At 34.4% G+C, this 13603-nt stretch overlaps 2 protein-coding genes across 4 annotated transcripts in view; both read left to right on the top strand.

Moving 5' to 3' along the window:
* Nucleotides 1-3395: 3395 nt before the first annotated feature.
* LOC116005589 lies at nt 3396-7291 on the top strand. Of its 2 annotated transcripts, XM_031245830.1 has the most exons (7): nt 3396-3775; nt 4699-4778; nt 5182-5242; nt 5614-5671; nt 5760-5817; nt 6239-6311; nt 6653-7291. In XM_031245830.1, exons 1-7 carry the CDS (start codon nt 3446-3448, stop codon nt 6743-6745), a joined length of 753 nt encoding a protein of 250 aa, XP_031101690.1. In that variant the 5' UTR covers nt 3396-3445; the 3' UTR covers nt 6746-7291. The 2 variants fall into 2 exon arrangements, with proteins under 2 accessions (XP_031101690.1, XP_031101691.1); XM_031245831.1 differs by lacking the exon at nt 4699-4778 and having other exon boundaries at nt 3653-3775.
* Nucleotides 7292-9456: 2165 nt separating this feature from the next.
* LOC116006283 (39S ribosomal protein L45, mitochondrial) overlaps nt 9457-13603 on the top strand; it is a 7230-nt gene continuing 3083 nt past the window's right edge. For both annotated transcript variants that reach the window (XR_004095106.1, XM_031246595.1), the window contains exons 1-10: nt 9457-9577; nt 9773-9813; nt 11005-11073; nt 11178-11275; nt 11584-11661; nt 12083-12165; nt 12503-12554; nt 12846-12935; nt 13127-13195; nt 13335-13436. Coding sequence is in view for 1 of the 2 variants with exons in the window: in XM_031246595.1 (XP_031102455.1) it covers nt 9492-9577; nt 9773-9813; nt 11005-11073; nt 11178-11275; nt 11584-11661; nt 12083-12165; nt 12503-12554; nt 12846-12935; nt 13127-13195; nt 13335-13436 (768 nt within the window). In the remaining variant the exon portion in view is untranslated. The remainder of the gene's footprint in view (nt 9578-9772; nt 9814-11004; nt 11074-11177; nt 11276-11583; nt 11662-12082; nt 12166-12502; nt 12555-12845; nt 12936-13126; nt 13196-13334; nt 13437-13603) is intronic.

Here is a 13603-nt window from a genome sequence, read left to right as displayed (position 1 = left end):
TGTGAAGTTTGCATAGGCATTGAATATATTTCGAATACATCTTTAAATAGTGATTATGAGTTTTTTATCATTCAAAAAAATTATATGAGTCTATTTTATGTAAGATGAATTTGTATTTTTCTTTTTAGAGTGTGTTTGGAAAGCCGAAAAATGATTTTACGGGCTTACATTATTTGACAAAAGATGAAAAACTAAAGTCAATAGAAAATAACTTTGGGTCAAAAAGAAAATATGAGTGTTTTCCTGAAGTCATTTTCCAAAGCCACACTACCTTCCGTCTTCATTTTCTTCTTTCCCCCAAACCTTCTTCATTTTGTTGCTACCAGAGAAAGCCGCAAGTTTTTCTGTCAATTAGCAACCGCCCTCTTTTTTCTTACCTTCCATCGCCCAGCCATGGGTATCAACAATTTATTTCTCCTTTTTTTATATTTTCGGTGGAAAATCTGGCGGACCTCGGCCACCAGATACGGTTTCCCGCTACGGGGATGAAAATTATGGGTAAAAATATAATACTTCCAGAAGTAGTGTAATATTTTCTTAATCATAAAAATATTACATTTTCATTAAAAATATTAAATATTTAAGATTGTGAAATAATTGTTTCATTACAAATAAAATAAAATAATAATAATAACAACAACCAGTTAATTTGGTCTCATGCGTTAAAACGAAAGGTAAAGTCATAATTTTAGTTGCTCACGTACCTAAGGCCGTCAAAACGGGTTTAACCCAACGATTTTTAAACGGGTCGGGCTAGAGATTTCTCCAGCATGGGACGATCCAACCAGTTAAACTCACATGGTACCCAGATTATACAGGTTGGCTCATGTAACTCGTGGACCAACCCGTATAAGTCGCCAACCACTACCCCCACCCCAAATTTATATTATTCGAATATTTTTAGTTTAATTAAGGCTTGTATTAGTTTTCAAAAAAAAAAAAAAGGCTTGTATTAGAATTTAAAAGTATTGTTGATTACATAAATTAAACTCTTAACCTCTCAATTAAACTTAACATAATAAGGCCAATTAACACGCACACATATAGAGGTGGGTTCATGTGAGAACACCCCCCCCCCCACCCCACCTCTTTTCGTAAAAAATTTGAAGACATCCACACCCCTCCCTCCCATCTTGAGAAATTAAAGGCTAAGATCTTACTATTACTAAACTTTCAAATTTGCAATAATTATAAAATGAACATCGCTATTAAAAGTTTTCAATAATTATAAAATTGACCCTTTTTTTTTTTACAAAAATATTCAACAATTGATGAACTTTGATGCGCGGCTAAGATGAGTTCTCACTTTTTACAAGAGTATCATATTCTCATTTGATCCTGACTGGGGAAAACAAGGCTATTTTGGCGGAAAATGGGGCTGTTCACTTGTACAAGCCGTCCCTCTCTCAGTCCGGTGGACTGCCGGAAACCAGTTCGCCGGCTCTGGTTTCCGGCAGGCTGCCTGCTATGGTTTTCGCAGTTGCTCTAGTTTCCAGTGAAACCAGAGCAGCGGCAATGCTTGTCATTATTATTTTTTATTATAATTTATTTGGTTATTTATTTTATTTATAATAAATATTATTAGTTTATATATTTTTATATTTTAAATAAAATAATAAAAATATATAAATATACATTTCTACTCATTTTTCGGAAAATGAACCAAGCACAAAGACAATTTTTCAAAATGCAACCAAACACTGGAAATCAAACTATTTTTCGAAAAATGACTCATTTTCCAGAAAATATTTTTCACAAGTCATTTTCCTGCTTTCCAAACACACCCTAACATGGTGTTTGGTTGGAGGGAATTTAAATTCCATTCCACTTAATTCTCACCTAATTCCGAAGGTAACTAAATTTCTTCGTTTGGTTGGAGGAAGTGCAATTCCGCGGAATTGCAATTCCCTCATTTTCATGAAATTAGAATCCCATGTCCCCCCTTTGGATTTCAATTCCATGGATTTTAGGAATAAAAAAAAGATACTCCTAAGATAAAATTGCCCTTTTCTTTTTTAACCTAAAATTGATGCATGACCTTCTCTTTTAGTTAATACCGTGTATTATCTTGTTTTCTCATAACTCTTAAATATTTAAAATTGATATGTGTATATAACGTATTTATCTAAATTTTGAAAAGAAAAATTTTCTATTTGTGCGTCGATCTGTTCAAAATATATATGCAGAATTGTTCAAAATAGTGATGGAATGGCGTGAGTTGTGTAAATCATTATATGCATCAATTTTGAAAGCAAATTTTGAGTTGCCTAAACTTTGAAAAGCACATTATGTACATCTTGGTTCCTGGATTAATTTTGATGTATGTTGAACTTATGAAGCTTAACATTTGATGAAGTATTTGCATGAAAATTAATTACAATATATCTAGTTCAAGAGATACAGTAGATGAGTGGTATTTGAATTTAATATGTTATATTTTTTGTGTACTTGTCATTTAATAATAATAATAATAATAATAACGGGCATTCTGGACTTTATACTACTTATTCCCTTTCAATTTTCATGTATACTAAACATTGGAACTGAAATTTTTAGTAATTTTATTCCCTCCAACCAAACACTAGAATTTAAACTCTACTTTATTCCCACATTATTCTTTTCCATGAAATTGCAATTCCTTTCCCACTTAATTCCTTCCCTCCAACCAAACGCCCTGTAAAATGAAAATACTCTTCAAATAATGAGTTATTTTTAAAAATTTATCAAAGAATATTTTTAGATTTTCAAATTCACCTTAAGGGTCCGTTTGGAAAGTAGGAAAATGACTTCTGGAAAATATTTTCTGGAAAATAAGTCATTTTCCTAAAAACAGTTTCATTTCCAGTGTTTGGATGTATTATGGAAAACTGTCTTTGTGTGTTTGGTTCATTTTCTAGAAAATGGATAGAATTGTATAATTAAACATTGTAATTGTTTTATTTAAAATATAAAAAATTATAATAGTTATTAAAATAATGGTATTTAATAAAAAAAATAGAATTTATAAAAAAAAATAATTTTAAAAAAATGTAGCAAAGGTTTTCGGCGGTTTCCCCACCTCCTTGGTCCATGGTCATGGGTGATATGGCTTAGTTTTGGTCGAAAACATGCGAAACAGCTATTTTGGCGATTCCGTAAAATGACTTACGGAAAAGAATTCCGTAAGTCATTTTCTAGAAAAATGAATTGATTTTCCTTTTTGACCACATTTTTCGAACGTTGCCAAACACGAAAAACTCGGAAAACATTTTTCGGAAGTCATTTAAAATTCGGAAAACATTTTCTGGAAGTCATTTTACAAGTTACCAAATGTAATGATATATTGATATTCAACCATTGATACCTCGTTAGTGTAACTCAAAATGTCATCTCATTATTGTGTCCCACATTATCTAGTTCCCCATGACCAGCCACCCATGAACCTCACACCAAGCTCCCTGCTCTCATGGCCAGGGCCATGTCTACACTGCTCTCCCTCACTTCCCACCCCCCAAAACCCTTCGAAATTCCCAATTCAGAACCCCTCATCTCTCTCAACCCTAACTCTCTTTCAAGAAGGCTTCTCTTATTCACCACCTCCTTTTCACTGAACTCTTTTCTCTTCTTGTCCCTTCAATACCCACTTCCAAAATCCTCTGCTGAGACACCCCAACCACCCTCATCATCAAATTCTTTTCTTTCAGGCATTGCCAACACCAAGTCTTGGCTCCAGTTCTATGGCGATGGCTTTGCCATTCGGGTGCCGCCCCAATTTGAGGACATCACGGAGCCTGAGGTATGGAACTTCTATTCTTTGATCAATTATCCTCTTTTCTTGTCATAAAGGTTCAATCTTTACGGTTCTTTAGTTTTATTATCAGAAGAATAGGTTAATTCTTCAGCACTTCTCATTGAATTTACCCAATTAAAGCTCATATGCCGTGACAGAAGGATCCCGCATTTCGTTCTAAAAAGTTCATTTGTTGAAGTTGTTTGACATCTAGGATTACTTTATCCTAATTATACTATATTTAACTATACATTTTTCCAGTTTTATGACTACACCAATGGCTTTGGACAGACCTAAATATTGGGCATTGTTTATGCTTCTAGCTTGTTTTATAAATATTTAACTATTGGTTTTGTTCCAGATTTGATCCTCCTGTTAAATATTCATTTAGTAAGCCTTAAATTTAAGGGTAAGAATGTAAAAGTTACTTATTACTGAGATGGGCAAATTGGGTTCATAGACTTATACATAATACACTAGGTTCATAATTAGTGGGAATGTGAAGAATAGGTTGATGCAAAGCCAATTTGGACCGAGCTACTTATAAGTCTCCACCCCAAAATTGAGGCGATTATATCATTTGTTTCAACACCCTTAAATATGTAAATCTGGAGAGTTTTTACCCTTAAATTTAAGGCCTATTAAATATATAGTTAACCAAATGACCAAATATGGAACAAAATCAATAGTAAGGGACGAATTATGGTCAAATTGAATGTCGAGGATAAAAATTGATAAAGGTCGATAGTCAAGGACCGTTCTTGAAATTAACTCTTTTATAAAAGACTTAAGTTTCTGGATATTATATCTTCTTACATGCTTTGCATCATATCCCTTGAGATCTTTTCTTGAGGTTGTTGTGTTGCATTTACAGAGAAATAGGTGCTGAAATTTTGGACCATCTTGATGTAGTGATTGGTTTTTTCTAGGATTTTAATGCTGGGTTGTCACTCTATGGAGATAAAGCTAAACCAAAGACTTTTGCTGCACGCTTTGCTTCTCCTGATGGGTAGATATTCTGATCTTGATATCTATTCCTTCAAGTGTTTGACCTTTTGCCGTGCTGTGTATAATAAAATTACCAATGTTTGTCATTTTAGAATGCAAAGTTTTATATGTCTTAGTATCTGCAACACTCAACTCTGTTATATCATTGAAGAACATATGGATAAACAGGCATCTTAGGTTGTTATGTTGGCACAATAAGGGTGATTCTAATTGTTTGACCCGTATAAAATGTCTCGTCCAATATATTCCTTGTCTCTAGAGAGGACACAATTTACGTTTCTGTCTCTCAGGGAATAACAGTTTTTCATTGTATGTACTGAAATCTATATTTCCTCTTTGATTGCCTTTCCTAGACATTAATTTCAATTTAAACTAAAATTCTTACACACCTTTTTTAAGAACAGATCTGAAGTTGTTAGCGTTGTGATTCGCCCAACTAATCAACTCAAGATTACCTTCTTGGAGGTTTGTGAAGTTCAATCATTTGGCCTAATTACTTGTTCTACTTACTTTAATCTTCATTTTAACTTTGTAACGTGTTAAATGTAAGAATTGCACCTGCCTTTGTTTTGGTTCTTGCTTTTTGATTTGTTGTTTGAAAGAAATAACTATATCCATGACTCCTCAGTGGTAGTTGGGAATTCAAGATCGGAAGTTATAATGAACTCTAATTCACTACTGTAGTGTTACCCAATAGAGTAGGAAAGTTTACACTTGCCCGCAAAAGGCGAACTTCCGTCCCCCCCCCCCCCCCCGCGGCCCCACACAAAAGTTTACACTTGATTGTACGAGTGCATGGATTTTCTAATTTTAACCATGCTTGTTAAACTAAACAGGCCCAGGACATAAGTGACTTAGGTTCATTGAAGCAAGCAGCGAGGATATTCGTTCCTGGTATTTTAACATGTGCTGAAACTTTACTTATATTCATCTAGCTTGCACTAACTTGATCTTTTTCTCTTTTTGTTGCCTTTTATGGTAGGTGGAGCTACTCTCTATTCTGCCCGCACAATAAAAATAAAGGAAGATGAAGGTTTTAGGTGAGTGTATATTAAATTTCATGGAGAATGTCGATGCTGCTATATGATGAGTCATTTGCGTTATGTTAGAGGTGGTTGAAAATGTCTATATGGTGAACCTACAACAATCGCCTATTAGTATGGGCAAGTGTGCATTTACAACTAGATTTTGATGCCGTATCTTTTTCTTTTTTTTTTTTTCTCTAAATCAAACCATGTTGGGCAGAGGCCTGAAGGGCCAAGTCCATCATCCTGCCTTTCGAAATGTGGGGCGCAACTAGCTATAGCTTTTGGCGTAGTGGTAAGCGCTTATCCTAATAAGCCACTTGTTTATTCTTCGTTAAAAGTCTTATATACAGTTGCACTCTGTTAAAGCAATCGTTATATTCTATTGGATTTACCACATTAAAGTAACCTATGCAGTGTTTCTCTACTGCTATAGGACCTATTACTTTTATGAGTTTGGACGAGACGAACAGCACGTTGCACTAGTAGCTTCCGTTAACAGTGGAAAGGTATATCACCGATGTTCTTTCTTCTTGTCTATTACTTACATTATTTTTTTCTTGATGTTAAAAGTCCTGAAAATATAAGTGAGAACATATGAGTTTATAAGGTCATGAGTTAGACTAACTAACTGATTGGATTCAATCTTTTAGTGTGGTTTGGCCTGTGTGCATTATAACCCAATTGGGTGACCTTGACCCAATCTTAGATTATAACATGGTATCAGAGTCTGTTCGGTTCATTTTGTGTTCACCCGCTTTCGTTTCAAGGGCAGGGTCCAATTGGTGGGCCCAATCTTAGATTATAACACTTGATAAATTAACTGATTCTCATACTGCATTACTTCCAGGCATTCATTGCTGGAGCAACAGCCCCTCAGGACAAATGGAATGACGATGGCATCAAGCTTCGATCTGCTGCTGTGTCGCTTACAGTTCTATGATCTGGTGCAGAAAAAACAGATGTGTTCACAAGAACATTGAGTGAGAGTGAATGGAAAATATCGAAGTGATACCATTCCACGAAAGGTCATCGCTCTGGATTAAAGATCCGAGACTCGCGAAGCAGTGTTTTATCGATTCTTTTTCCAAGCGTAAACTTTAAAGCCAACCGGAGAACAGGTGCTGAAGTTTTGCTTAGTAATAAGCTGAAATTTTGCTCTATGTATGATGCATAGGAGTGCAAGTTCTTGATCATTTAGGAGTTAGGGCTATATCTACAGTGTATCTATAGTTGTTCTGTTCACAGTTCTCTGATATTGCATAAACCAGGGATCATGTAATTTGAGTGTCAGTACCTCCATTTATGTGATGAGCAATTTTCAATTTGTGATGGATAATTGGGTATTTACTTCAAAAGCAATCAAAGTTGAGTTATGGACCCAACTCTCAATCACAAAGAAAATTACTTACAATTGTATGAACATTTGATGTGGGGTGTACACAATACTTTATCACTTTAAAAAATGAGTAACACGGTCATATTATTATTTTGGTGATTGTTTTATTTTCCCTTTCGCCTTTGAAGCATCCCTTTCCATGGGATGAAGCGTGGACACTCCCACGAGTGTTCACTTGTGAAAATATATTTGATGATGATGTGTATTTACCTGACTCGACATTTTTTTGTTCGTTTTGGATCCCTATCTTCGGTACATAACATCGAAGGCCTCTCATCCTGGTTACACTATTTCTCTTCTGATGGGGATTATTCCAGGCCTCTCATCCTGGTTACACTATTTCTCTTCTGATGGGGATTATTCCCCAAGAATTGTGCTAATAAGGTGATCGGTGTTGGACCCTTGGTTTGCGTTGTGAGCGAACCAACCTGATCCGACCGGATTGGCTATTCTTCCCGATCTCATTTGTTACCGGGCTTCCTAGGCTCCCTACCTTGGGCGCGAATGCCGTCCCCGACCCCACGCCTACTTTCAATCGGGACTCACCTACCAACCTTCTCTGCAAGGGTTGGTTCCGCGTCTTAGAAAGCATTTGCAACACGTGTACGGTCCCGCTTCCGCCTTGTAACCCACCTGTGCATGAGCCCCCACGTGCCCATCATGTCGGAAATGTGAAATTTGTCTCTTTCTCTTAGCTATAAATACCGCATTAATTACGGAGATAGTGACTTTTGGCTATTTCCTCTATATAACTAGGAGCTTGGGAACCTAAGGCCCATTGCCATGTTGGCCGAGCTTTCATCACTGAATTTATCCATACTCCCGACCCTTAAACTAGTCCGAACCGATCCGAGTTCGTATCTTGTATAACCGGTAGCTGTTGGATTCAATATTAATAACATACTCGTATTTCATTGTTTCCTACCATATTTACACTATCATTTTCATTCCTAGGCACTTCCCAAGATGCAAAATTATAAAGTTTTCTTTCTCAACCTCATGATATAATTGAACGGTGTTGTGAATAAATATATGTAGATATTACTAAAGGTATTATAGTATTATACTATGATAATACATCTTCATCCTTTGTAGTATTGTAGTTATACTATAATTCTGTATATTTTGTATATATTTACTAAAAGATCGATTAATAAAAGATTGATGTTTTTCTATATCTATTGTCTTCTTTTTATACTTTACCGTATATTGTCATATTTGTTCATCGATGGTACATCCAATTTCACAACAAATGTGTCTTTTTTTTCTTTTTTTTTAAACTTCATTTAAGCCACTTTCCTTCCAATACAATATTTGTTCATAAAACCCAACGAATTTTGATACTACATTAGTTAGCTTCTCCCAGCAATTTTGCAATGCTTTTGTATTCAATTTTGCTTGCTTAGGCTAGTGATAGTACTTGCTATAAAAATTCAACAATGCGACTCGAAAAGTTGTTACCGCTTTGATCATTTCAAACTATAACATCTTTACTAATGGTGAGCCATGCACTACATAACAAAAAGTCATCCTTAGTTATCCATTGACTTTTTAATATGCTTGGAGATAGTGTTTCTTTAAGTGCTGACATTTATTGGGTGGAATATTGAGGAAATTTTGTAAAGGTATATTAGTTCTAGGTGTAATCCCAATGGGAATATAAATTGGAGCATAATTAAATTGAATAAGATTGGATGATAGGTTGATGAAAGTACACTTTGAAACATTCTAGATAAATATTGATAATTGATACGCTTGGTGAGTGATTCTCAATCTCATGATTTTTCATTTGAAAAAGTCACTATATACCACTTGACCACAAGAGAATTGACATAATAATGATCTGTTATTTAGAGGTAAAATGCTTTTAAGGATTCTTAGATAAAATGATGATATTCTCTACCAAAATTTCTCATGCAAAATGATGATATTCTCTATAATTATTTTTTACGGTTAAATATGAATATATTATTATGAAGGAAAATGTAAATAAAATTATTATTTAATAATAATTTTCTTGTAATGAAAATGTTTATTAATTTGTGATGAAGATTTTAAAAAAAATTTAATTACCAATTAATTATGGATCTAATGGCAATTACTTTTGAAAAATCAGGTGGAACCTGATAACGTATTGAAACTCTAGGGGCTTAAATGATATACTTCCAAACTTCAGAGGTTCGAACTATGATTACCGAAAAGATCTGGAAATGAATTTTCTTCCTTAAACCCTTGCCTGAAAAGTAAAAACCCCTTCTTTTGATTCCGGCATCAAAATCAATCTCAGAAAATGGCCCTGAGACGATTAACCTCCGTTCAGAACCTCCAAAGATGCCTTTATCGAGCAACTGAAATTCGATCGGTTTCTTCTTCCTTGTATGGTCATTTCTATTCCCATTTTTATACATTTTATACACATTTAGTAATAGGAGTGTATGTGTTGTTAACACACACACATTAACCCCAATATATTCTTCTTTCGTTTCTTTGGATGCTTTCGTTTGGGTTTCTATTTTGGTGATTTTTTATTTTGTGGTTTATTTATTTATTTATTTTTTATTTATTTCCCAGGCTCAACAGCAGCTCAAGAAATTCGCCTGACATTTTTTGTGGTAACTTGGATTTGCTTTAGTAGACGTGAGATTGTATTCTTAAGTAATTTTTCTAGTCTTTTCACATTTGAAAGGAAAGGTTTTCTCCTTTTTACAAGGAAAACTAAATTATCAATTTTACAGACCCTATACACAAACACAACCTCTAGAATGCATAAAGAAAATCATTGTTTATAGGGGATACTTATAGTGGTAAGCCAAATAATAAATCAAATGAGGTTCAGTGGATCCGCCAATGCATTTTACATTTTCTTTTATGTGAAGAGGTGATCAAGTTTTTTGTGTAGTGAGGGTCTATCCAATTCAATAAAAGGTTTGGTTTTGGTATACCCATTTTTAAGTAGTCAAAAAATTTCTTAAAAATAGCTCATTATATTTTGGAAACTTATACAGTCCAAATACCTAAGACCCAAAGATTGTGTTGCTGTATACTATGGATGGTTCACTGCAAACTTCATAGAGTAGCATGTTGCTTAAAGTTATATTCTGAGAAGATATATATTTTGGTTGGTCCTAACTTCTAAAAAACAGTGTCCAAAGTGCTGTATATTGTGGGTGATTAACTTCTTTAATCTTAGATTCAGCACCTGTAACAGAGCGACAAGAAGTAATATGAGTGGTGACAATGATCCAGATGTGCACAGTTGGTTGATATTTTCTTGTTGAGCTAGATTTAGGACATTTTGTTATTGCAATATTATTATGCTGATGAAATATTATTGTGGATTATCATTTCTATAGTGTACAGCTTGAAAATCTCAATTTTATTAATTTGAGCTGAATGGTGCTTTCTTTTGTTCTGAATTATGTGGAAAAAACACATGTGCAGTTATATATTCTATTATATGGTTCCTATTGATTTGATTCTTTTCTCAAGTGTGGTTCAAATGAAGGGGTTCCATATTATTATTATTATTTGGATCAACATTTTGGAAGCCATAGTAGGTGAAATATGATCATGTACTTTTACTTCCTGAAATGACAGTGTAACTTAAAAATGTTTTCTGAAATTTGGAGTATAATTCTGGTCTCTCTCTCTCTCATCATGGTGTTCAGTTTTTTGTTTTTGTTTTTTTTTTTTAAATTAATAATTTCAACTTGATTATCTAAACTATTTCTGCATCCTATTCAACTTAGATTTGCTGTCTGGAGCATGTATACCATAACTAATCTACTGTTCTTTTTCATCAGATACTGAATGCTGGCCAAATTCCTCTTGCTTATTTAAGCCACATGACAGTAATTCTTGGAATAATAGATGTATGCAAGAGACCTTGTAGTTTGTTAAGTTACATCTTAAAAGCATCTTTGTTTTTAGCCACATTGCTAGTCATCTACTTCTTACAATCTTCTGTTCTGGTCAGTTACCCATGTTAGTAGTTGGAGCACTATATCTAGATTGTATAATGACACCAGCAGTCTCCCTTGGACATCAGGTGCACCTGTGCTTCGCTCAACAATTGTAAGTAATTGATGAGTAAAACGGATATAATTTAACTGTTGTATTGTGTCTTTTCGTTTTATTGACGTTTTATTGATCCTTTTTATATGTATTTGACAAAAAAGTTAGTGCTGATGTCCATTTTATTTATCTTATTGTTTGGTTTACTTAGTTTTGACTGTAGCCTCCTCCAGATATTTTCATTGTTGCCCTTTTCTGGTTTTCTCTTGAAGATTTCTTGTTTATTTGGGTTCATTGTTCAGACTGTATATTCTGCTTATCATACAATTTCTCCTTTTTAACATTCCATTTATTATTATTTTTGTTAGGAACCCAAGCCTACAAACTTTGGTTATCAGCGGTCAGTTACAGTGCAAGCTAAAGCTCCTCCCCAAGCGCGGCAAATGGTATGTTAATCTTTTTTGACTAATTGCACAACATAAGAGGTCAATTCGTGGGGTGATCATTAATCAAGTTGTTGAAGCCTTCTACATATGTAAACCTGACAAGACCTGGACGATATGCATGTGGTTCACATCTGGTTTAGATTTGTATAAGCTACATTTATTGAGCTGAACAATCAAAATTTCCATGAAGTGCAGTCTGTGCAGATAAGGACATATAAAGAATTGTAGTTTCCATTTGTTTGTGAGTGTCACCACTAGTGATCTCTAATAATTGTGAGTTGAATGAAATATTGTAATTATTTATGTCCCGGAGATGGCATTTTCTCCATGAATGTGTTGGCCAAAAATGGCAGACAGCTAGCTTTCCAAGATGCATTGGAGACATGAGAGTGCTAACATGGTTAGTCTTCTATGCAACCAGGCAGCTGTTAAAGTTTCAATGCTGAGCCCAGGGATTGTATTTGAACCATATGCTACTCGTGAATCAATGCCTTTTTGGAAAAGGTCAGTTATAGTTTCAAAATTGGTGCTTTGACAAATTTTTGCATTGATTTACATTGTCACTTATTAGCATTCATCCTATGAGTGTAATGTGACCTTATCATATCTGTTCATTTCAGTAAGAGTTGGTGAGATTATCAATGTACTTGTTTCTATGAGAATCTATGTAGGCCATGAAATAAGGCTGATGGCAATCTGGTGCTATTTTTGCTTTTAATTTTTAAAATATGACTTATAATTGAAACAATCATCTGTGGTCTGGATGGATGCTATATAAAGCATATTTTAAATGTATGCATGCAAGGTATGTAACTCACTTTCTTACCATGCTCGTTATCAGATGGTTCACAAGAACTGGTTGGAGAAGAATAAAAGAAGAAATCACTTCAGAGGTAATTATTTCTTCTTGTTTATTCATCTATTGCATTGGTCTTTTTGGTGGCATTTTCATGAATTGTTCTATGAAAGAGCTTCATAGATAGATTCATAGTCCATAGATCTTTGTTACACTTACTGTCTCTTGCTATCTTTCACAACCTTCATCTTTATGCTATGGCTTTCCTTAGTCTTTGGAACTTGGTCAGTCATATTGTTATATGTTTGCTAGCACATGCAGTTGTTTTGTATGGTTCCTTTGCTAGATTACAATACATTTCTGTCACATTGTGAATATTTACTTTCAGCTCAAAAGTGCGTATGCAATTGCTAAACTGCGCAAAACTGGGTATTCAAAACAGAAATTCTATGAAGAAGCACTTGTTTTGTACAAAGAGGTGAGATTTTGTCCTGTAGTATTTGCTGTGCAATCATACTTTTTGTGGACTATTGGCTTCTCTACTTAGATTTTATTCTCACCTCAAATCAAAAAAAAAAAAAAAAAAAGAGAAATTCTTTGCTAATTTCATATATAATATTATAATTTTCTTCTTTCCAGCTAATATATTTTTTGCTTTCTCCTACTCAGATAAACACTCATATAGCAAATGGAGATAAAGCACCACTGAGAAAATCAGTCACAGAGAAGATGTACTCTGTGGGTACTTTCTCCTTTTGTTAGGCTACTACTTTGTAATAATTGTTGCCTTTTGCTGCTGCAGTATTTGTGTATCCACATTTGCTTCGAAAGGGACATTAATCCCTGCCATTTGTCATTTTTTGTTTTTTTAAGACAGGCTCTCAAGAATGAGATCAGGCAGAGAGAATCAGTATGGAGGCATGTTTACTGGGAGCTTGTTGAACCAGTTGTCAAAATACGAACTCTGCGAGCTCGTATGGTAAGTCTTGATTTCATAAGATAGTAATAAATTTTAATTCTTTATGTTTTTGTAAATGGTGGCCCTTCGCTATCTTAGAATGTACTACAAAGAGAGTACAGATGAACAGTAGGATGTGTTAATTTTTTTTTCTTTTGGGGGGGGGGGGGGGGGGGGGAGAAAAAGAT

Source organism: Ipomoea triloba, chromosome 15 (assembly GCF_003576645.1).
Source record: "Ipomoea triloba cultivar NCNSP0323 chromosome 15, ASM357664v1".
NCBI lineage: Eukaryota > Viridiplantae > Streptophyta > Magnoliopsida > Solanales > Convolvulaceae > Ipomoea > Ipomoea triloba.
Note: the sequence above shows the minus strand (reverse complement) of the source record. Positions and strands in the feature narration are given on the sequence as shown.

Excerpts from the sequence above, each read along its gene's own strand:
- LOC116005589 (XM_031245830.1), top strand. The coding sequence starts at position 3,446 with ATGGCCAGGGCCATGTCTACACTGCTCTCCCTCACTTCCCACCCCCCA. Across the intron at positions 5,672-5,759 it reads AGCGAGGATATTCGTTCCTG|GTGGAGCTACTCTCTATTCT; the intron begins GTATTTTAACAT and ends CTTTTATGGTAG. Across the intron at positions 5,818-6,238 it reads AAGGAAGATGAAGGTTTTAG|GACCTATTACTTTTATGAGT; the intron begins GTGAGTGTATAT and ends CTACTGCTATAG.